The sequence below is a fragment of the Strongylocentrotus purpuratus genome, unplaced genomic scaffold (genome assembly GCF_000002235.5).
Source record: "Strongylocentrotus purpuratus isolate Spur 01 unplaced genomic scaffold, Spur_5.0 spur5_scaffold_6, whole genome shotgun sequence".
Classification (NCBI taxonomy): domain Eukaryota; kingdom Metazoa; phylum Echinodermata; class Echinoidea; order Camarodonta; family Strongylocentrotidae; genus Strongylocentrotus; species Strongylocentrotus purpuratus.
The window spans coordinates 33,790,454-33,813,911 of record NW_022145612.1 but is presented as its reverse complement, the minus strand read 5'-3'; the positions used below and the strand labels follow the sequence as shown (position 1 = coordinate 33,813,911).

General features: G+C 37.7%; 1 protein-coding gene across 1 annotated transcript; it reads left to right on the top strand.

The window, feature by feature from the left end:
• Nucleotides 1–10,715: 10,715 nt before the first annotated feature.
• Nucleotides 10,716–20,753, top strand: LOC753851. The gene is made up of 7 exons (XM_001183561.4): nucleotides 10,716–11,016; nucleotides 14,554–14,727; nucleotides 15,671–15,727; nucleotides 17,156–17,345; nucleotides 18,104–18,282; nucleotides 18,930–18,993; nucleotides 20,334–20,753. Exons 2-7 carry the CDS (start codon nucleotides 14,554–14,556, stop codon nucleotides 20,732–20,734), a joined length of 1,065 nt encoding a protein of 354 aa, XP_001183561.3. The 5' UTR covers nucleotides 10,716–11,016; the 3' UTR covers nucleotides 20,735–20,753.
• The last annotated feature ends 2,705 nt before the right edge of the window (nucleotides 20,754–23,458 follow it).

Sequence of the window (23,458 nt, the reverse complement as noted above, 5' to 3'; positions counted from 1 at the left end):
GAAAGGTTATGAAGATGCAATAAATGTTGTATTTCAAGGCAATATTGTCGTTGATGATGTATCCTGAGGGGCTGGACATAGTCGATGTCCTTGTGACTAATAAAACCAGGGACGGATATAAGGAAGAAGTGGAATAAAATATACCGGGTGCATGTTGTATTAAAAATGCGTTGACGCAATGTCTCATAATTCATGTATAAGAATAACCTGCGAAAATAATTATTATAGACTACATCTATATATTTAGCACATTGATAAGTTCAATAATAAGACTTACTTTTGGCTGCGCGCTCATGCATGACATCATCATTTACGAACAATCTGATTGGCGAGAAGGCTTTGGCTCTCAAAGATCTATTTGCAGAAGTCAATTTCGTTGAAACTTTTAATCGTATATTCCCTTACAGCAGGGCATGTGAGTTAAAGTCTCACCTCCCTGCTTACAGCATGAACCTTATAGGATGTAAAATGTAAGTCCTAGAAATTGAGAGTGTATATTGTGTATATTTTTGTCTGTATATTTTTATGCCGATGATTTTATTGTTTATATCTGTAATCATCTCGAGCATTATGAGTATATTTGGGTGTGTTACTGGTAGTACTGGAATTAGGGAGAAAAATAGCAGCTGAAAGATATTCATAAAAAATACATGCCTAAAACCTTTAAAAAAACATAGACGAGTTTATATGAGAAATTTTGCTTTGTTTGTTCAATATTTTTTCTTCAAAGCTTCACCATGCTAATTCAACTTTGATTAGGTGTTGGAGCTTGGCTCGAGTTTTGAAAATCATACTTTAGTTATTGAGAACCAACCTACATTTCAGTGGTGACTTTAGGTTTCTTTTAAATATTGATTACCCCCATTCCCGATAATGATACCGTTCTGTAGTATTTTAATATTAATGGTATCTCTCTGATGGAGGGCATTTGTGTTGATTTAATTGGTTGTCCATGGGTTTTTATAAAGACCTAAAATTGATTTCAAATTATTTATTAGGTAAACATAGGCCAGATCGACAATAATATGATTAATCAAAGATATTGCCATGAAAATTCATGTGTAGAGTAATCTCATGTTTTGCTTTTGAAGCTGTACTAAGATACGTATGAAATCAGATTCTTTACCGCATTTCTGTAAATATTTTAACTTCACCTGAAAGTGCGTTTTCATATATTAAATACATGTAGATTGCTACGGAACAATATCACAACATTATTGTACGTGTACATTTTTTCACTGTAAATGAGAATTATACATGACTGTGTATACACACACTTCCAGTCTTCCATGTATAGAAGGTTATAAGCCAGTTCACGGTTGCAGTCTGAGCATGAGCAGATAAAGGTCATTGCAGAACAAATTTTGAAATACACGGAGACGAAATACTGGATACGTGTTCATGAAAGTTATGTAACATTATTCATTCATGCACATTCAGTGCCATCCATGATACACAGGTGGAAGTATTCTTTGAAAAGGGGAAACAAAGGCTATTTATATAGCACCTCCATCGCTGTAGGAGTGATTATTTCAAAATGTAAAAAGTGGGACCTCTTCATGTTTTTAAGATCTGTGGATATTCGGGGTCATTGCAGTAATGTGCTAACCGTGAACTGGTCTATTCATCTGGGGAAAAATGATGTATTTAAGAATGTAACACATTTAGGACAGGTGCGGAAAATTATGCATATCCGTAGACCTACTTAACTTTTATAAGCATAGTATGCATAGAAGTGCAAATAATTATCTTTATATTTAGCACAGTTCTTATACCGCAAAGCTTCTGGAAAGTATACAGCATATCGATGCTGTATACTTTCAAGAAGCTTTGCAAGAAATTGCCGCCCCTGCAAAGATAAGATAAGATAAGATTTTATTTGACTCTACACTCTAAGAAAAAAGGGTGCAAAAAAGGGTGCAAAATAAGAGTTTGCACCCTTTACATAAAAATGAACCCTATTGAAGGAAAGGGGGTTCAAAAAAGGGTGCAATATAAGAGTTTGCACCCTTCCCAAAAAATTGAACCCTATCGACCAAAAAGGGTGCAAAATAAAAATTTGCATAGTGCATGCATATTCATGATACTTTCTACGTGTTCACATAAAAATACATTTATTATGATTTGTTAAGCATTTATGACAATGCACATCAATTTTGTGATTTGTATTTTCCTTCGGCAATCATTAAGCAATATTATTTATTTTTTCTGATCATGTTACAATTACATTCACGTATATGATTACTAACCAAGAAACATCATGCATGTTTAATATGTATTTGTGTACGAGCAGATTCCATTTGTATTCCTCGATGATGGGTGCAGGATTGCACCTATTAAAAGGTGCAGGATTGAACCCTAAAGGTGCTGATGTTGCATCGGTTTGCACCCCTAAAGGAGCAGGATTGAACCATTAAGGGTACTAACATGTCTCCTAAAAGGTGCAATCTGGCACCCTCCTTAAAGGGTGCAGGATTTAACCCTAAAGGTGCTGCTATTGTTGCATCGGTTTGCACCCCTAAAGGTGCAGGATTGAACCATAAAGATTACTAACATGTCCCCTAAAAGGTTCAATCTGGCACCCTTTTAGAGGGTGCAGGATTGCACCTTTAAAAAGGGTGCAGGAATTAACCCCTAAAGGTGCTGCTATTGTTGCATCGGTTTGAACCCCTAAAGGTGCATAGTTGCACCATTTTTTCTTAGTGTGTATCGACCCCCTTCAGGAGTATGAGAGCACAACATATTTACAACACAATACAGAAAGATATATAAAACGATGGCAGTGCTCGCTCTCTGCTTCCTTTTCATAGGGGGGGGGGGGTGCCTTAGGAAGCCTTCGAATAAACAAAATTGTGATCCATACGTTTCAGCAACAAAACCAAAAGACCGAAAATTCAGTGTATTCCAATTGGGAATAATGTTCCGCTGAGACTAAGTCTGCAGCTTCAGCAAATTACTCTCCTAATTTTCATTTCATTCATTTTTCTTGGAGGAGAGCGTCAGAAGACAAATATGTTATGAAACTCCTCCAACTCCAAGCAGACGGATGTTTCTGTCTAAAAATTACATTATGTGCGTGAACGGGAGCAGATGAGGGCGAAACGCGTTTCTCTTCCCAACATAATTATTCCAAATTAATTTTGTAAATTTTGTGATAATTGTGATAATTATCTGATTTATCTTCACACTCGACAAAGGAGATCAAAACATTGATTTGCCGTTGATTGCGGATTAAATTGGAAGATAATCATCTGTACTAATTTCAAGACATAATTCTGACGTCAATATAGAACATGTTTGTAATGGATAAAGAACGTGCACTTTTATGAAGTTACATCTAGGCTCTTCTTTGTGAACCTATAAATGGACAGAGGCGGATCCAGGAATTTCTTCCCGGGGGACACACGGTGGGGGGGGGGGGGGCACACAGGGGGTAAGAGGACTTTTGTCCCCAACAAATCGCAACGACTCAGCCAGCCGCTGAATAAGCTGGAGGGGGAGCACATTTTGCCCCCTGTGCCCCCCCCCCCCTGGATCCGTCCCTGATGGAATACTTATTGCAACGCTGCTCAAAACTAATGAAGCCTTCATTTTATAACAAAAGGGACCCAGATAGAAATTTCGTAATTTTCTAATTTAAATTTTGTTTGTTACCATAAGAACCGCCCCATATTATCAAGGTGCAACTCATTCGCACCGAAAAAAAACAAGGTCCGTAATTGAGATGTGCATAATAATTATTTAAAATCAAGTTGTGTAAACTGATCTCATGTGATGTGGGGCGAAATGATGTGATGTTTTGTAATTGTGTTATGTGATGTAATTAGATATGCTGTGGTGTGATATGATGTGATTAATTTTAATGTGCGAGCAAAGGAATTATACACTTTACCATCTCTGAACTATTTCCTCATCGAAATATACCCAAAGCAGTGGCGTAATGAGCAAAAACTTTTTGGGGTCAGAACCACTGGCGTACCTATGGGGGGGGGGCAGGGGGGGCAGAGTGCCCCCCCTGACGGGCTCCAGAGGAAAAAAAGAAAAAGGGGAAAAATAAGAAAAGAAAGGGAAAGGAAAGAAAAAGAAAAAAGGAAAAGGAAAGAAAAAAGGAAAGAAAGAGAAAAAAGGAAAAAAAAGGAAAGAAAAAGGAAGAAGAAGAGAAAAGGAAGAAAAAGGGAAAAGAAAAGGAAAGGAATAAAAATGGGGAAAAAAAATAAAGAACATGGCCGTAAGCACCGGGGGGGGGGGGCAGTTGACCCCAGATATTTTGAAATCGTACAGTTTTTTTCCTGAAAATGTAGTGTAGGCCTATACCAAATCCTTCAATTCTACTTTTGAAAATGCAAAATTACCCTCATGACCAGTTCGGTCGCTCGAACTCCCTTCACCTTTTGCTTTTGAGATTCTTCGAAAACTTTTAACGCATCTTTCTCCCTTCCCCCATCAGAAAAATATTCCGCATACGGCCCTGAAAAATTAAAACAAATGAAAATAGGAAAATATAAGTGATATAACTAATTTGAAACTCTTCGCTGGCGCGAACTGCTTGCTAGCCTATTTTGTATTAAATGTTTCACTTCCTCGTCCCCCTGAAAAAAGAAAAGGATTAGTATTGCCTAGAATACAATTGTGCCTGCCCCGACGGGCCCCGACCTGCAACCATGGCAATAATAACACACAATATATGTACCAAATGTTACTAAAAGAGACTAATTCATTTTTCTCGCTCGCTACACTCGCTCGCGAATAAAATGAATAGACATTGCTTTGGAAACAATTGTGCCCACCCTTGACCTGCAACAATATCATTAAAAATGGAAGAGTTTTTTCGCCCTCTCGCCAAAAAGGAATTGAATCGCGTTAAACGCGATTGCGTCCATCCTGACCTGCACCAATAAAAACAAGTTTATTTATTAATTTCTATTAAAAGAGAATTAATTTTTTTTGCTTGCTCGCTATGCTCGCTCGCCAAAATGGAATTGACACCGCTAACGTGCCCGCCCCAACCTGCAACAACCAGTTAATAATTATGTACGAAACGTTATTCAAAGAAGTTTTGGTGTGCTCGTGCTCGCCAAAACGGAATTAACATCACCTTAGACATGATTGTGTAAGCCCTGCCCTGCAACAAAAAAATCTGAAATTTATGAACCAATTATCATTACAAAAATTTTGCTCGCTCGCTACGCTCGCTCGCCAAAATAGAAATAACACCGCTTTTAATAATCACGTCCCTGACATGGAACAATTAAACCAAGTTTATATACCATATTTTCCCTATAAAAAGAAGTGATTTTTTTTGCTCGCTCGCTACGCTCGCTCGCCAAAATAGAACTAACACCGCTTTTAATAATCACGTCCCTGACATGGAACAATGAACCCAAGTTTTATGTACCATATTTTCCCTATAAAAGAAAAGTGATTTTTTTTCGCTCGCTACGCTCGCTAGCTCGTGGAATTATGTGCCCACCGCTAACCTGCTACAATATCATTAAAAAGAGAAATGTAGGGGGTTGCCTGCCCGCCAAAATGGGATTGACATTGCCTTAAACACGATTGTGCCCGCCCCTACCTGCAACAATGAAACAAATTTTATATAGCAATTCATTGAGAGAAAGATGTATTTTCGCTCGCTAGCTAAAATGGGTATAAAATCACCCTAAACACAATATTGTTCCCGCGCCCTGCATGGGACAATTGAACCAAGTTTAAGTGGCAGTTATTAAAAAAGAAGTGATTTTTTTCTTGCTCGCTACACTAGTTTGCAAAAAAATGAAATTAACGTCGCTAACAAGTGAATGTTCCCACCCCCAACTTGCAACAATACCACTTTATATACCAAACGTTACTTCAAATTTTTTTTTTGCTCGCTCGCTCGCTCGCCAGAAGTGAAAATTAGCATCGCCTTTTTTGTTTGTTTCGGTCGCTTGCCCCCCCCTGACGGAGTACCCCAGGTACGCCACTGGTCAGAACAAAATCCACATCACCACCAATTAGCATAATGCAGGGGCGGCGGAGTGTCTTCCAAAGTAGGGGGCACCAACGAAAAGGGGCACTTTCTGGAGAAAAAAGGGGGCACCTACAAGGGGAAACATCACTAAAATCAAACACCATTTTTAGACATCAATATTTGTTTCTTTCTTCACGTGGTACAAGATACTTCGCAGTTGGGTGCGATGGTCTGAATATTAATTTTCGAGCGAGCGATTTTAACATTTGTGAGGTCCCAGTTTGAAAAATTACATCTTATATAGAAGACAAAAAACAAACCCTGATGAGTATTTATCTAATGAAGAAAGACTGAACATTTCTTTTATGAATAACATAGTTATAACATCTTAATGCGAGTGAGCTCTATAGGGAAAATTAAAGAAATGGGCTTTAAGTCGCCTTGAATTAGGGATGCATGTTATGGAGCAAGGAAAGTAGGCACTTATCAGAAGGGAAAAGGATAGTGCACCTGAAAAGGGACACTCAACATGCAGAGATGAAAAAAAAGGCACTTGTGAGAATGGAAATTAGGAATAGTATGTTGGAAGGAAAAAGGCATCTTTCAGATTTTGATAAGGGAATTCATCAGATATTTAAAGCCCCACTGCACTAGTTTGGCCAGGAGGGATTATACCTCCCTGCATGGTCACTTACAGGTGGTTATCTTATCAAATAAGATAAGAAAAAGGGGATCACGGGGACCAATGGTCACCGATTAGGCATTGTTTGCTATACAGAGGGCACAAGTATCTGTAAGTAGTGCAGTGGGGCTTTAAAAGGGGCATTTTGAAAAGGGGGAGGGGCTCATACAAGAAAAGGAAAGGGAAGTAAATATGGGCAAAAATATCAGAGGTGAAAATATGAATTTCTCGCACCTAAAAAGAGGTACTCATGCACCAGAAATGAAAAGGGGCACTTATCCTATGTCAAAAGGGGCACTTTGAGAGTACCTGGAAAAGTGGGGGGGGGGGGGGGGGGGCAGTGCCTGCCCCCCCCCCCCCCCCGCCACTGGAAGTGAAGAAACAAAACCCGGAAAATCACGTCATTTCAGCAACAAATTGTAAATTACTGCTACTGTTACTGATACACGTTTTTCATGAAGTTGAAGTTATTTCAAAAGATATTTTGAATAAAACGAAATTTTCTCATGGCATCCCGGTTAACAATGCTATAATAATGGTCCAAATTTAAGGGGACAGATTGGCTACGCCTGGAGGATGGAGGATATATATCCCTTGAAAAAAATTGCATTAAAACGGACACACGTCCATACTCACTCTCTCTGTCTCTTTTTCCATATGTCATCTACCTTTCACTCCTATCTCCATTACGTTTCCCCCTCTGCTCAGGGGCGTCGCCAGGATATTGTCGGTAAAATTGCGCTGCTCTCGGGAAAAAGAGAAAAGGGGGAGGGAAAAAAGAGAGGGAAAAGAAAGAGAGGGAAAAAAAAGAGAGGGAAAAAAGAGAGGGAAAAAAGAGAGGGAAAGGGAAAGAAAGAAGAAAAAAAAAAGAAAAAAAAAAAAGAAAGGAAAAGAAAGGAAAGAAAGGAAAAGAGAGAAAAAAAAGAGAAGAAAGAAAGAGGAAAAAAAAGGGGGGAGGAGAGGAAAGAACGGAAAAGAAAGAAAAGAAAGAAAAAAGAAGGGAAAAAGAGTGAAAGGGAAACAAAAGAAACGGGGGATGAAAGAGAGGAGAGAGAGGGGAGGTAAGAGTCTGAGAGAGGAGGAGTGGAGTAAAAGAGAGAAGGGGGTTGTGGGTGGAGTCGTCTCGTCGAGGGAGCAAAAACGACATGGGTAAATATGTTGCTGTGTCGGGTCAGCTGTGTCGGTATTCTCGCTCGATCCTCGTGTACTATATCAATACAGAAGTTTGAAGTCGGTGTGATGTATATTGTCGGTCGGCCGACAAGTTTTTTTCCCTACGAACTGTGACTTCTTATCCGCTGTGACGACTTCGAGAGTGACTACAACTATACTTTTATTTTCTCGAAGTTTCACTTGCCTATAATATCAGCTAAAGAAATCAGAGGTTTAAAATTTTCGGGGAAACTAAATTCAAATAAGGGTTAAGAGTCAACAACGGTACGACGAATCGTCTTCCTTTCTTTATATTGCGATGAAACGCCAAAAATTCCGCGCTTAGCGCGAAAAGGGAAAACTTCGTTTAGACGAGTCGAGAACGGTACAACGAATCGTCTTCTTTCTCTAATAAGTTCTGGAAACGTCAAAGCTTCCGCGCTTCGCGCGAGAGGGGGAAACTGAATTCAGACAAAATTAATAGGCTTATTTAGAGTCGAAAACGGTACAACGAATCGTGTTCTTTCTCTAATAATAAGGAAACGTCAAAGCTTCCGCGCTTCGCGCGAGAGGGGGAAACTGAATTCAGACAAAATTAATAGGGGTTAATATTTTGGAGTCGAAAACGGTACAACGAATCGTGTTCTTTCTCTAATAATTTAAGGAAACGTCAAAGCTTCCGTGCTTCGCGCGAGAGGGGAAACTGAATTCAGACAAAATTAATAGGGCTTTTTTAGAGTCAAAACGGTACAACGAATCGTGTTCTTTTTCTAATAATATAAGGAAACGTCAAAGCTTTCGCGCTTCGCGCGAGAGGGAGAAACTGAATTCAGACAAAATTAATAGGGGTTATTATTTTGGAGTCGAAAACGGTACAACGAATCGTGTTCTTTCTCTAATAATTTAAGGAAACGTCAAAGCTTCCGTGCTTTGCGCGAGAGGGGGAAACTGAATTCAGACAAAATTAATAGGGCTTTTTTAGAGTCAAAACGGTACAACGAATCGTGTTCTTTTTCTAATAATATAAGGAAACGTCAAAGCTTTCGCGCTTCGCGCGAGAGGGAGAAACTGAATTCAGATGAATGGGGCTTATTAAGAGTCGAAAACGGTACAACCAATCGTCTTCTTTCTCTAATAATTTAATGAAACGTCAAAACTTCCGCGCTTCGCGCGGGAGGGGGAAGCTTCATTCAGATAAGGATTAAGAGTCGAGAACAATACACCGAATCGTCTGCTTTTTCTCATAATTTAATGAAACGTCAAAGCTTCCGCGCTTCGCACGGGAGGGGGAGAAACTGAATTCAGACAATGATTAAGAGTCGAGAACAATACACCGAGTCGTCTACTTTTTCTCATAATTTAATGAAACGTCAAAGCTTCCGCGCAATGCGCGGGAGGGGGGAACTGAATTCAGAAAAGGATAAACAGTCGAGAACGGTACAGCAAATCGTCTTCTTTTTTATAATAATTTAATGAAACTTCAAAGCTTTCGCGCTTTGCGCGAAAGGGGGAGGGGGGGGGGGGGACTTCATACAGCCAAGGATTATACTAGTCGAAAACGGTACAATTAATCGTCTTCTTTTCCTAATAATTTAAGGAAATGTCTAAGCATCCGGGCTTCGCGCGGGAGGCCCATCACCCACACCCCACTAATGAGCGCGCTTCAAAAATGATTCTCTTGCTCACTACCGCCCCTCCCTAAAATAAGATCCTAGCTCCGCGCCTGCATTAAAATATATAGCTATGATGCTGACTAAATTGAAGAAATAATTCGTATATTTATGTCGTCGAGGAAAATGACCATTTTGCGCATATGCAAGTACTATAGATAGTCCATAGGAAAAACAATTTAGCCTTCGGCCCCAGGTTTATAGGGTTGAATTTGTAAATATTGGACATTTAATTTTGTCGGTAATTAGTGGCTAGTTTTGTCGGTAATATACAGGCCTGGTAATATACCCCCCCCCCACTGAAAAAGATCTAGCGACGCCCCTGCCTCTGCTGTATAGGCCTACTACATCAAAGACACATATCGGATCACTCCAAAACACTTTCGAAATATTTTTGATGCACCTCTTACAACATATTTCAATTACTGGTTCGCATAGATCGATTTAAAATTAATTTTCCTCAAAAAAAAAACTCCCCCAACCGGATATTAAAAACAGTTCAACCCTTTCCAGATTCAAAAATCTAAGCAGGGAAATCTTAACTTCCGATAATGTTCTTGATATTCTTGTTCGCTCTTCTATTTTCTTTGCCCTCATATTATGTATAGATATTTAGATATACATATAGATTTTGCTGCTGCTGCATGCTCCAAGAAGTGTACCTTTTTTCCCTTGTTTATATTTATGATAAATGGTGATTTTCTTTGTATAAGTGTTGTTGATCTTTGTATGTATTTCAATTTGGTGGACCTTTTTATAAGCCCTGCTTTCTCCGGGGTCACCAAACCATCACTAGCTGTACGTTGATTGTTTATTTGATGGTTGAATAAATAAATTACTTTAATTTAATTGAATAATTTGAAAATATTATAATCTTTGAAGATCGTTTTCGTGTAATCTATCTCCTCATATTATCTCAAGTTCTTTTACCTTAGTTCTCCTTATCTCTCCCCTCGATCTCACCTTTTAAAAAAAATTGTGTTGGCTCGCTTCTTTAAAAAAAAAAAGTTGTTCCTGTAAAGGTGATCTGTGTTTTAACAAGCTGTGCTTTTTTTGCAGACCACCTCTTTTCCACATTTGTTAAAGTCTTTATAACTGTTTAATTGTTAATGTATTTATGCTAGTTGACGATGAACTTGTTGCTTCTGTTCCTGAATGAAATGTTTTTTATGCAAGTGGAAATAAATAAATAAATCTTAAATCTTGAATCTTGTGGGCTAGGCTGGCTTATTGTTGGCGAATGATGGCGCTAGACCGAAAGCTTCAGTCCAGTTCCGCTGACGTCTCTGGCTCCACTGGCAGCCTATTTTCAAAAACGTCTTTTTCTCTACTGCATGCACCTGCCTCTACTCATATCATTGGTGTGGATTATGCCTCTGGAGCCTGGTACTGCACTGTGTGGTAGTGTACCGACGTACATGGATCAGTTTACGCCCTATAATTGACTTGAAGCTACCGTACCGGTTCCCACAACATAGCTAAGGACCAATGTGTACATGTAAGCTAGCTACCATGCAACTGCCGGACACCGAGACAGATGTCGTTAATTAACTTATACCAAGGTAAAGTAGATCTAGACTATGTAACTTAGTCTACAAGATTTATCGGTAATTCTTTTTAAAAATCCTTGAATCTCTACTTTCATCTGTTCATCCATGTTTTGTTTGGTTTCATATCTTCCAAATAGTACTTTTAATCATAGCCATAGCATAGATGCCTAAATAATGTTTTGAATAGTATTCTCAGAAATGCTAAACTGAGAATCGAAAGTATGACTGTGATGGAGTTTGGCCTTGAGTGTCCGGTCCCTGCTCCCCCCCCCCCCCACTCCGTGATCGGAGGGATACCATGCGTGTTCCCAAAATGTCCGGTAAAGGGGTACTTTTCACGCACCAAAGTCCGGCTCGTATAGCACACAAAAATCTGGCCCATATTAACTTTACACACCGGACTTAGGGGAGTGTTTTCAACAGAAGGGAACATGCATATGCGTACCCTAAATAACACTGAGTGGGGGGGCCGGGTCCGGATACACTTCTCTACAAACATACTTCTCTAGACCCTACTTGTACTTCGATCTACGTTGCGTCGGTAGGCCTACTACTACTAGCTTAATTGACAGGATCCACCAAGCATTTCAAGGTTGAAATGTCTTCGGATTTAACAGACATATATATCAAATGGCCTTTGCCATTGTTAATATGTCCTTTATAATTAATATGTGCAACATAATAAATCTTGAGTATTTTTAAAAAGTATGGGTTAGTGTCTCTGTGATGTAGTGGCGGTCAATTTTACAATTTGTTCCAACATGACTAAAATGTATGATTTTTTTCTTCTATTTAGAGAACATAGAATCATATATATTACAATCCATATTATAAGCTTTGTGCCCCATGCAAGTGCAAAAGTACTTCAGAGAAAAACAGAAATCAATGATAATTGTGTACACAACAAATGGGAGAGTTGACAGTAACTACATCTACATGTATGTCACAACCTACTGACTAAATTGGCAATTTGAGAGCTGCATCTATATTTAGTATAATCTCATAATCCAAACATTCATAACTCTTATTCTTGTGGCGATTTATTTCAATCTTTCACTATTCTCAATTCTGTCCCTATTATTTGTCTGCTTTCATACAAATAAAAACTTCTTACAAGGGTTGAATTGCCTTTTAAGCCGGCAAATTTGCTAGCAAATTTCTTACAGTTATTTGGTTTGTTTCTGATTGTTTATATGCGTTTTAACTGTCAAGTGATCGACAGGCCCGCCCCCCCCCCCACTTAGTTATTTAGGGTACGCATATGCTTGTTCCCTCTTTTTGAAAGCACCCCCTATCTGAGGACTGCCAACATTTCTGAACCCCCCTTTCGCGGGCTTTTCCTGCCTTGGAGACCCCCCTAAATCATGTAAAATGCTCAATGTACCCTCTAAATTCAGAATAATTTCTCAGGAGTCCAAAGAGATGAGAGAAAAAGAAGAAAAAACACCCCTTTTTTAAAGAAATCTCCGGGAGAAAAGTTAATACACCCCTTTTTTTACAATTCTGGGCCGGATTTTGTCGCACGAAAAGTACCGGACATTTTTACCGAACATTTTGGTAACACGCATGGGGTCCGTTCGTTCTTGGAGTGGGGGGGGGGGGGGGGGGGGGGGCTGGGTTGACAGGGTTGTGACTTTACAAATGACGAATTCAGGCAGGAATTTAACAGGTTATAATAAATGTTTAATCATCAAGATATCCATTACATTCAAGGTCAGACCCCCTTCTTCTGCAAATCTCCCGCATCAATTCGAAGAAGGGTCAACAAAATATAATTTTTTCTGATCCCACTATTTGGAATAGTCTCCCTTTAAGCATTCGTTCCTGCACCTCAGTCGCATCATTTAAGAGAAATTTAAAAACTCATTTGTTTTCTTTGTAATTGTTATTTTTTAGAGTGTAATGCACTTGGAGAGTATGTAACTATTCTGTTTTTATTTTAAAATGTAAAGCGCCTTGAGCATGTTCATGTAAAGGCGCTATATAAATAGCAATATGTATGTATGTATGTATGTATCATCATAGTGTAATGTGAAGTAACACTAACAACAATCTTTAAAAAAGAAGGAAAAAAGGAGAATAGTCCTGGTAATTATTTAGTATAACCTCTTTAAACCAAAGAGCTAACAAACTTTCAAATAAAAGAGTACTTGACTACCATGAGAAAAACAATATATTTTTTGCAAGCACATACCGGTACATACATGTACTAACTTGTAGTATTAAGTTTTCTCTTATAAATCTAATAAATGATGTGATAAAATCTATTTATTAGGGCAGATTAACACTTTGGTGTTTTTCTAGACTTTAAAAAAAAAACTTTTGTTGCTCCCTCTTATCCTTTATATAGCTTTAGAATGATTGTATTTTAATTTGATTTTTCTTTTTTTTTTAATGAAAAATAGATTTCATGTTCAAGTTGGAAATATCTTTGTGTAATTTGGAAGGACCAAAAATTGAATTTGCTTCTTCCAACTAATGAAGGGAGTATTCATTCCTTTCTAGACAACGTGAAAAGCTCAATATTTTGGACTATTTTATTTCTTCTTTGAGCTACTCCTAGAGCTTAATGATTGAGCTTAAAGGTTTTGGTATGGGGTCATGATTTGGTTCAAATGAACATATTGGAAGCATATGCGATATCCTACAATATTCAGGGATCGTTGTGGCGGTTGAAACCGAGTCTAAAGTGAGAGTTGTAAATAATAAACTCTTTATGTTGTATAGCTCCCTCTCAAGGTCAAGATATCAATTTAGCTATAAACAATGTTTCGTGACTAAAATCGACTGATTTGCTATTCTCGTTTGGAAATTACAACTACATATTCTGAGATTTTCATGGTCGCAGCTACCATTGTTTGGCCATAGGCGCTATTCGAAATTTATCAAAATTTACCAGGAGCACCGGTAAATTTTGTTATTCAATTTGTCTCGAAAGCAGAAGGTTTAGGGGCTAAATTTTCTGTTGCTCATAATACATCCACAGGGGCATCCATATCAAAATTGTAAAGAATCACTATCCAGCCAATTTTCAAAATTTCCCAAAACTTTGTATTCCCTCTAATGCTCAATCATGTCAATCCATAGGTATTAATCTCAACCTGTAGATACATACACCATGATATTGCGTCTACTGGTACCAAACACAAGTCTCCCTAATCTAGTTTTCTACAATTTATAATTGAATAAACTCCGAGGGATATCTAAAGTCTTCATCATGGGCCTTGAAGATTTAGGGATCATATTCCTATTTTTTTGAAATACAGGTTATGTAATATTTTTACCCCAGAGAGCAAGATTTTTTGCAGATCGAGGCCCATGAAAGAAAAGTTAAATGAGTGTTAGAATGTAATCATGATCTTTAATTTCTCCCTCAATGAGTTACCAGACTTACAAGTATAAAATATATTAAAGATTTGACAAGGCCACCTGAACACGTAGGAAGCCAGATCAGAAGAGGATCTACCACACTACTACAGTGTACATAGTGTACATTAATTCAATGTTCTTTTTTGTTCTTCTTTGTTCACCTATGAATGTTATCTCTAGATGGTGCCAAAGCTCCTGTGTTGTACAGACAACCTTCTTGTGTTGCCAGTATGTGGAGTCTTCATGACGCTTCTTGGTCTGGTACTATTAATCATCTATCTCGTTGCAAGAGGAATCACCTCTTCACTACATCTTGTTGATGCTCCAATCCCAACGTATCTAGCTGCACTTCTAGTGAGTATCTTCTTTGCCTTACTGTGAACTGATAATACATTTGGTATTAAACTCTGACCATTTAAGCCTGTAAGAACATGTGATAATTCAGTATTGTATTCAAGGGGGGGGGGGGTACTCAAATTTGGTTTGGACGAGGGTGTGCCGCTCAAGCCTCGAAACCCCCTACCCATTATTAGGGGGCATTTAGGGGCATTTTTCTAGAAAAAAGACCCATTTTTAATGGTATTTTGGATAAAATGTGAGACCCATGTTTAGGGATTTTGTGAAAAAGTGACCCATTAGAGTGGCACACCCCGTACATGTACGTCCTAATATGTGAATACCCCCCCCCCCCCCGATCGTATTACATGGTTTATGTGCTCTAATATCTAATCTTTAAGTATTTAGAATAAATATGTTTGTGCTAACTTTCTCTTCTTGCTTGCATATTAGTAAGGTCTAACTCTAAATGTTTTTTTGTAGAAGAGTAGAAAAATAGGCAAGGGGGAGGGTGTTTGCCTTTTAACTAGTGCTGGGAGTTAGAGAGAAAAGCCTGGTCAAGAACCGGATAAGAAAATTTGCAATATTTTTGCAGGTACCCGAAACCGAACCAGAACCTGAAAAAAACTGAAATATCTGATAAGTTTTGACCGACATATATGCCAGTACGATGTGTGATATTAGAAGCGGAAAGTATGCACTTAAAACAAGAATCCATCGTCCCTTTCACTTGCGTTCATATTTATACAATTATGGCAATTCAAGTTTCTCATTCTTTAGGACAGCCTACGTAATTATTGAATTGACTTTCCTCCGATTTACTTGCATTCCACAATTCTATAGGATAGTCAGATGTAAATACATGTACAAACATTGTTAGATAAAGAATTTATTTGTAATTTTAATGGACTCACACCTGATTTAGGTTATATCAAGTACCAAATTATCTCTTTTATTTTAGACTATTGCCCTAGGTGTTTTCTTGATAATTCTACTGAAGAGGAGGCATGTGATTTTGGTGAGTATTAATTAATGAAACAAAGTGGATTTACCTGCATGCTTACGCCTCCTCATGAGAAGGTTAAACAAAAAATAATAGAAATGAAAAGTATCTGGTGTGAACTTTTGAAAAGGGGAAGATGTGGGCACTTTTGTATTTCTTAGTCCAGTGCCCAATGCAATACGCTTTCTCTGCAACTTGCAAGGACTGTGTATTTTGCCCAAGATATTTGAATCTCGTTGCTAAATTACATTGTGTTGTGTGATAGTATGTTGGACTCCAATCATGCGCACAATGCTCCACAAGACTGCAAAAGAGATAACTATGATTTTTAAAAGAAAGCAAATTTTGACTGGCTAAGATTTCCATTATTCTTATTACATGTAATCTGGTATCAAATGAAAGCTAAAGTTCATAAACCACTCTACTTTATTATGATTTTAAAAGTAAGTTTAGTGAAACAGTCATGATGTCTGAACTTTGAAACTTTAAATACTAGGTACTTCAAATCAAAAGCAACACTGCCCTTACAGAGTCGTTCAGAAATATTTTTTTTGAGCAGTTTTAATATTGTGGTCAAAATTTGGCAGATGTGACTACAATTGTGGCACTAACTTCAATCTATTGTACTCTACTTTATGACTTTTATAATGCTATGAAACATGATGTAGTATTTAATAAACAATGACTCTGGAAAAGATCTATACTTTCTGCTACAGTTTGAGTAATTTTCCTTGTAATTATGCAATCATAAAGCCTAAAAAAAGTATGAATTGTTTTGAAGATTTTAATGAGTTTTGCAAGAATATAACATGATTATTGCCATATTTATGTAACAGAAAAAAATTATGATGAAAATATTAGAAAACCAAAAATAACCAAGATTTGTACGATACCATTTCGTCTACATGTATTTGTCATCTGCCATCTTGAGTGCATGTATAGATTCCTTGTATAGTACGTTCCCTATAAAAAAATGTACTAGATGTAGATGTACCTTTGATATCACAGGATGTATACTTAATTAGATATACATGTACATTAGGTTTTCAAAATTAAAAGTGCATCATGGAAAATAAAATCACCAAATGGGAGTGAGCTCAGACACACCATCTTATATGTTTTGATGTATAAGCATGGAAACTTAGACAGTTTACTGATGTTATGATCATGTTAAAAATAAAATGAAATATTATAATAACAAATTACATTTGCTTTAAAATATTATTTATTCATCAAACAGACCTGATAATTACCTGATTTAAAACGGTTTCCTGATTTTTTTGATTTTTTTTTCCAGATTTGTTTTTCTTTCTTTTTCCCGATTTCATCATAATTTTCCTGATTTACCACTAATGTAGCTTGTTGTATATTGTCTTTGTACATGGTTCTATTACTCTACCATCATTACATGCCAACTCTGTTTTATTGATTGATACTACTTAGATCATCCTGTCCATATTATTGAGTGTGGTAGACCTGATAGTATGCATCGTCCATGCTGTCACCGCAGCCCTGGTATCTATCCCATTCCTTGCTAGCTTCTCAGTCTGTGTCCTTAGAGCAACCAGCTCTGAATGTCAGTGTTACATTCTAGGAGAGGGTAATACTAATAGTACCGTCATCGTGCCTGGGGGTAAGTGAACATTATCTTTGGATTTTATACTTCATTTTTGCCATCATGTACATGTATATTTCCCTCTCTTTTCTTAGTGCATATGGGTACTTGGAGTTGAAAGTTGATAACTTCCACCTTTCCCCCCCCCCCCCAAACACAAATCTGGAATGTCCCCCTTCGAATGCTCTATTTGAAAAGCAGGCTTGTATAGAACATCATTTCACCCACTGAAATGAACACTTACATGTGATTTTAATTCAATTCAATTCATTTCAAACACACAATAAAAAGACAGAGGATTAAAAAAAAAAGTACTAGTACTTTAAAACATGCATGTGTGTAAAACATGACATTACAATGATATGTGAATGGGGGCAATGGGGAAGACAACTTTTATACAAAAAAGCTGCCTAAAGAAGAATATTTCATTACATTAAATAAATCACTTGTAGGCCTGCTCTTGACATTTTTTGTTAAAAATGCCTGTGTTTTAGTTGTTATGACTTCTGAATACTATTCTATTTATTCATTTATCAGAAATGATAAAAAGGTGTTTTAAAAAAAAGTGATTTTGATTTTATTTTTAGCAGACCATTTATGAAAATGCATAAAATATTGGAGGTGCACAAATTCAAGAGTGTAATTATAAGTCTAGCTCTGTGCTTTTTTGTACCATCAAACCTAGGGACTAATGATTGATTGATTGATTTGACGTTTCTTATTGTGTATCTCTGTCATTTAACATGTCTTATTGTGTATCTCTGTCATTTAACTAGATGGAACCAAGCACTACACCTTCCTAGATGCTAAGAGCTGTGGCTCTATTGAGATGTCTTTGAAGGACTTCCTCTATACCCTCTCTATTGTGTATAGCTTTGGAGCCATTGGCTGTGTGGTATCTGGTACCCTCTCTACACTACTACTATGCAGCAGTAGAAGGTCCTTTAAAGATGAGGTGAGTGAGACAGTATTCATTGTTTCAAGTTACAAGGAGAGGAGATTAATATATGCAGCTTGTAGGCATGTCACGGGTCAGTAGTTTGGATGGTAAGGATGTCGATTCAAGCTCCAGCACAGCACTTTTGTTCTTTGGCAGGACATTAATCTACACTTGCCTTTTTTTAACCCAGGAAAAGTAACTGGGTACTAGCTTGGCGGGACAAAATTTGTGCTTCAATGGTAGTGATGCTAATGCTGCGCTAAAATACAATTAAGTGCCAGGACTACGTTACATGAGAGATTTCTGTAGACCATTTTTTAATTGCATTTTAATGTTAATAAATGTATTATTGTGATACCAACTTTGATTTAAAAAAAAATTATATTGTCCAGTTAACAACTATGCAGGAACTATTCAATTTTGTACAAATATGTTGTCAAATAGTATTGGTAACAGACTTAATGTTTGTCAGCTTAGAGGCAAAATATGATTATACCTTTACACATGCAGCTACAATGCCAAATATTGCAAATGTTTCTGAAAGATAAGAGTCTTTCCTCTAGAAGTCTAAATCTCAGTCTCAATAAGTGTATAATAAGGGGCTGATTTGTTGTGGTTGCCAGTGTGTGCAATAATCTGAATTGTGTGGTAATTTTGTCCAGGTTGAAGAGGAAGGTGTACCTTCAAGAGAAGAAAGAAGAAATCAACAGACAATCCGACATGAAGGTAATTTATGTTCAAAATCAAATCCCTGAAGTCATATTGCTTTTGTGTCCTACTTAAATTTCAACAGTACTTTATCATTGTAATGATCTCTAATAAATACAAATCTATAGGCTGCATGTACCATACCTGTTTCTTGACATAAAATGTGTTTTGGACATTAAAGGAAACCCCCAAAGAAAAAGTGTATGTACATGTATGCTGAGAAAGTGAGAATTGAGATGTATTCCTGCCCTTTGATGTATATTATTCCTTACGAAAGTGTACAAGGGATGTATATAAAAGAAAATATTTGTGGCATGATGTAATATCTTATAGCATGACATGGGGGCAGCAATTTTCTTGATAATGGGATGTACTAGGCGGCAACTTGTAGTATCATGCACCAAGCTTTAGTTGGAAAGAATTTTTAATTCAATAACAAAACCTTTACTTTTCAATGAGCAAACAAATCATATTTGATAAAAAGTATATAACATGGGAAACATTGTAACTCATTTATTAAAAAATATATATGGCAGTTGACCAATCTATTTCATTTATGCAAAACTTTCACCCAAGGAGAGCACTAACTTATTTATGCAATTTGCATTCTGGCAATTGTACTACAAAGGATGATAGCAGGTGAATTAAATACTTCATCACCACACACGCACCTTGGTAGGAAGCATCCCTAAATTTGAATACATTTACTTGATTTCATAAACAACTTCTCATAGTACGTCACTACCTCACATTATTAAGAATGTGGTGATACCCGTGTCATGCTAAGAAACCGTTCTTTATTCTTGCTTTATACCTCTCCCATACACTTTGATGGGGAATCTTGTAGATTAATGGGCAAGAATACAATTTTAAAAAATGAGAATACCTAAAGTTATTTTGAGGGCGAGGTTTCCTTTTATCTATCTCTGATTGGCCAAAGTGTCCTCAGTGCCCCTAAACTCTTTCATTCAAGGCCTGTGATTTGTAGTGAAAGTACTGGTAAATATTTTAAATCAGTGTAGATCAATAGCTGATTTAATCGCTGTTGACTTTCCAATTATTAGCCACCACAAAAGATAAATCATTCATATTCTTATCCTGAAACCAAATGTTAATTTTGTCAAATGGTTTACATCCTATGATGGTGTGGATAGGTAAAATGGTACAAGTGAAGGTTACCGGTAATGTCTTGCTTTTTTCATACAAAGTTTTGATCTTTTTGTATACCAAGAGACTGCCATATATTGGCTTGCAAATGTGGCACAGCTGTGAGCTTCCTTTCATTGTGTTAATAGGCGGATTGGTTGATGGTTCATCTACATGTATTTACTCATTTGCTTTTCATGTTTATTTAACAGAAGAAATTCGAGGAAGAAACAGTGTTGCCCAGAGAAGTTTGGATAGAGCAACCAGCCAGCTGACACCTGTAAGAAGTGGATCAGAAACAGTAGCCTTGGTGACACCTCAAGGTGCCAGGTCTCACAGGGATGTTGGAATAACTCCTGAAAGCAGACCTGTGAGAAGATCAGCAAGTGCTACTACCCCAACACATGCTACATCTGTAGCTGCAGCAGTGACACCAAGTAGCTATACCAGACCAGCTATACGCTCCCATTCTGTTGCCCGATCCAGTGGGGAGTGTGGAGCCAGACAGAGGCCAAGACTCCCTGTGCTTGTTAGGGGTGGTTACCTTCAGAGTCATGTCAATGGCCTAGAATACCAATCTACATGGTCCATGGTTCAAACGAGTCCTACATAGCCCTCACAGACCTTCCCAAACTGCAGCTGCCTGCTCTAAATCAGGTTCCGGCCTATGTTCGAGAATTACCAGATCTCCCAAATTACGAGCCACCTCCATACAGTCCAACTGCAGAAACACTCTCAGAATCACCAGAGAGAACCAACACTGAGCAGCCCAGTCAGTCACCTCCAGCAAGACAATGCTTGTTTGAAGAAGATGCTGTCTCTGTACAAAATGAATTACAGGAATTAGAGCTTCAATTCACAGTGCAGAATGACCCCTCAAGAACAGGAGGTGATCGACTTTCAGGAAATGCAGGAGATGGTCAACTTGAAGGAGATTCTGGAGACGATCAAATACCATTGGGAACAGATGGAGTAGTGGAAACTTTAGACTCGATCAATAGTGACCTGCAGGAGAATACCATAGATCCAAACCAATCAACACCACAAGGGACTGATGATACCACCATACATGAAGCAGTACAGGAAGCTAGTGGTAATGGGAGTGATGCTGGCATTGTAAACCCAGTGTTTGAGGAGGAGGACACAGATACTGTGGAAGACATCAATCGACCACCTGATATTCTCCTGGAGGCTATTGAATCAGCTAGATCAAGCATTAACACATCTGCAAATGTCCTAGATGCCTTCCAAAATCACAATGTTATTAATCCTCCAAGAAGCACCTCACCAGTCAGGTTTTCAGGGTCAATCTCTAATGAGAGAACCATCTCTTCCCAAGCAGTAGTAACTCTGAGAACTACTTCACAACCTAAACAGGATGTGAAGGTAAATCAACAAAAATGTATGAACCATTCAGACAGAGCGAGTCGAGCACGACATCCAAGCCGAACCACCAATCTCCAAGAGCATTCAGTTGAGCTTCAACAGAGACTTGTAGGGCTTTCAAGCAATCAAGCAAGAGGAGAACCACTGGAAACTTCTCTGAACAATCACAGTCAAAGTACCGATGCTAGATCCAAAGAAGTTAAAAGGAGCAGAAGTCTCTCTGCTGCAAAAAATATAGGGCCTGAATATTCACTACAAGAGATTCCGTCCATGTCAAACAAAAGCAAAAGGCACTCCGAAACATATGGTAGACAAAGAAAATATGAGTATGGTACTAAAACAAAGGATCACACCTATTTGCCTGAAGACAGAAATAATGGAATGCGATATAACCCTGCGACAACCCAAACCAAAGTCAGCCCAGATAGGGCCAGACGGAGAAGCCGTGATCATTCAAGGCAAAGACAACCAGGGGTATCAAATGGTGAAAATTTATCTGACATCATTAATCTGGTAGAGGCAGTTCATCATGGTTCTCCTCAAGTCAAACACTCTACAAAGAAGAAGAAGAAGAAAAGGGAATCAAGTAGGAAGGATAACGTAGTTGAAAGTAGAATTTAAGAGAAATTATTTTAATTCCATCCTAAAAAGGAAACAAACTCATGTAATAGGTAGACTTTGAACAAAACACTTCCTACCGTGTCCTTCTTTAAAGCCATTATTGTGAGTTCTCATGAAGAATATCTAACAAGTGCCGACAGAGTCTTATGCTGTATGCACACCCTTCATTAAGTACAGAAGAATTATCCTAAAAGGATATATGTATTATCATCAGAAATTTCTTACCGGAACCATGACTGAGTGCTTTCAATCTCTTCCAGGCAACGCTCTGGGTAATTGCCAGATGGGCCACATGATTTGACATCTACCGTATATAGTGTGTAAACCTTATATATGCCTTGAGGGAAATGTGTAGCCTCTCCCAACCAGCAATAACAATTGCCAAAATATATATGTATTTTCAAAACTTATTTTTAAATGTCCATTTCATTGCGATCCATTCCAAGAAAGCCAATTAAATCAGCTGTGGTGTAGTAAAATAAACTATGATTATGCATATTCTCTAGGTACTTGTGAGAGCCATCCATTCTTTTACAGACTTTTCACAACTTGTTTAATGGCTGATTTGCAAATTGAAGTTGGCATTATATCGCAGAGCTCTACACCAACTTTTTTTTTTGGAGGGGGTCTGTATATACATGGAAAATTATTTTTGGTCTGTACTGAAATTTTGTGTGCTCATGTATCTCTGGCACCTATTATTGTCTAGCCCTAAATTATGCTGCATAATACCACTTGGATATGTGGTCTTTGTAAAAGTAAATTGAACGTTGGACTTCATTCACTGTTATTTAAGTCTGTAATAAAGTACCGGTATGCATTATTTTATACAATACATTCTATGAGATGATCCAAACTATTATTCAATTTTTTGAAATATTTCTAGTTGTAATGAAAAGATTTTCCAGGAAGCCCAATCATTCCCATGTATGTGGTACCTGTAACTTATTTGATAACCATATCAGCTTTTTAACATATACCTCTAAATGCCACTACTTCACGGCAGACATTGTAAATGTAACTTACTTTGAGCCTTATGTCTATATGTAATGCATGCAGTACAATCTGTACTCTTTGAAGTCCGATTCAGAAAGACCTATGAATAAAAATGTAACAGTAAACAGCGAGACCTGTCCACTTACTTCTACCACTTTTAAAAATATGTCAGAAATATTTGCAGTTTTACAAGATATTTTATATATGAGGTACAACATGTCTTTTAGCTGAACATTGACCCATGAATTGTATGTTAGTCGGGTTGAAATAGGGTTTGACCCTCCAAGAAACAACATTGCAACTACAGGTTTTTCAACAGTTTCTGATAGTGTTT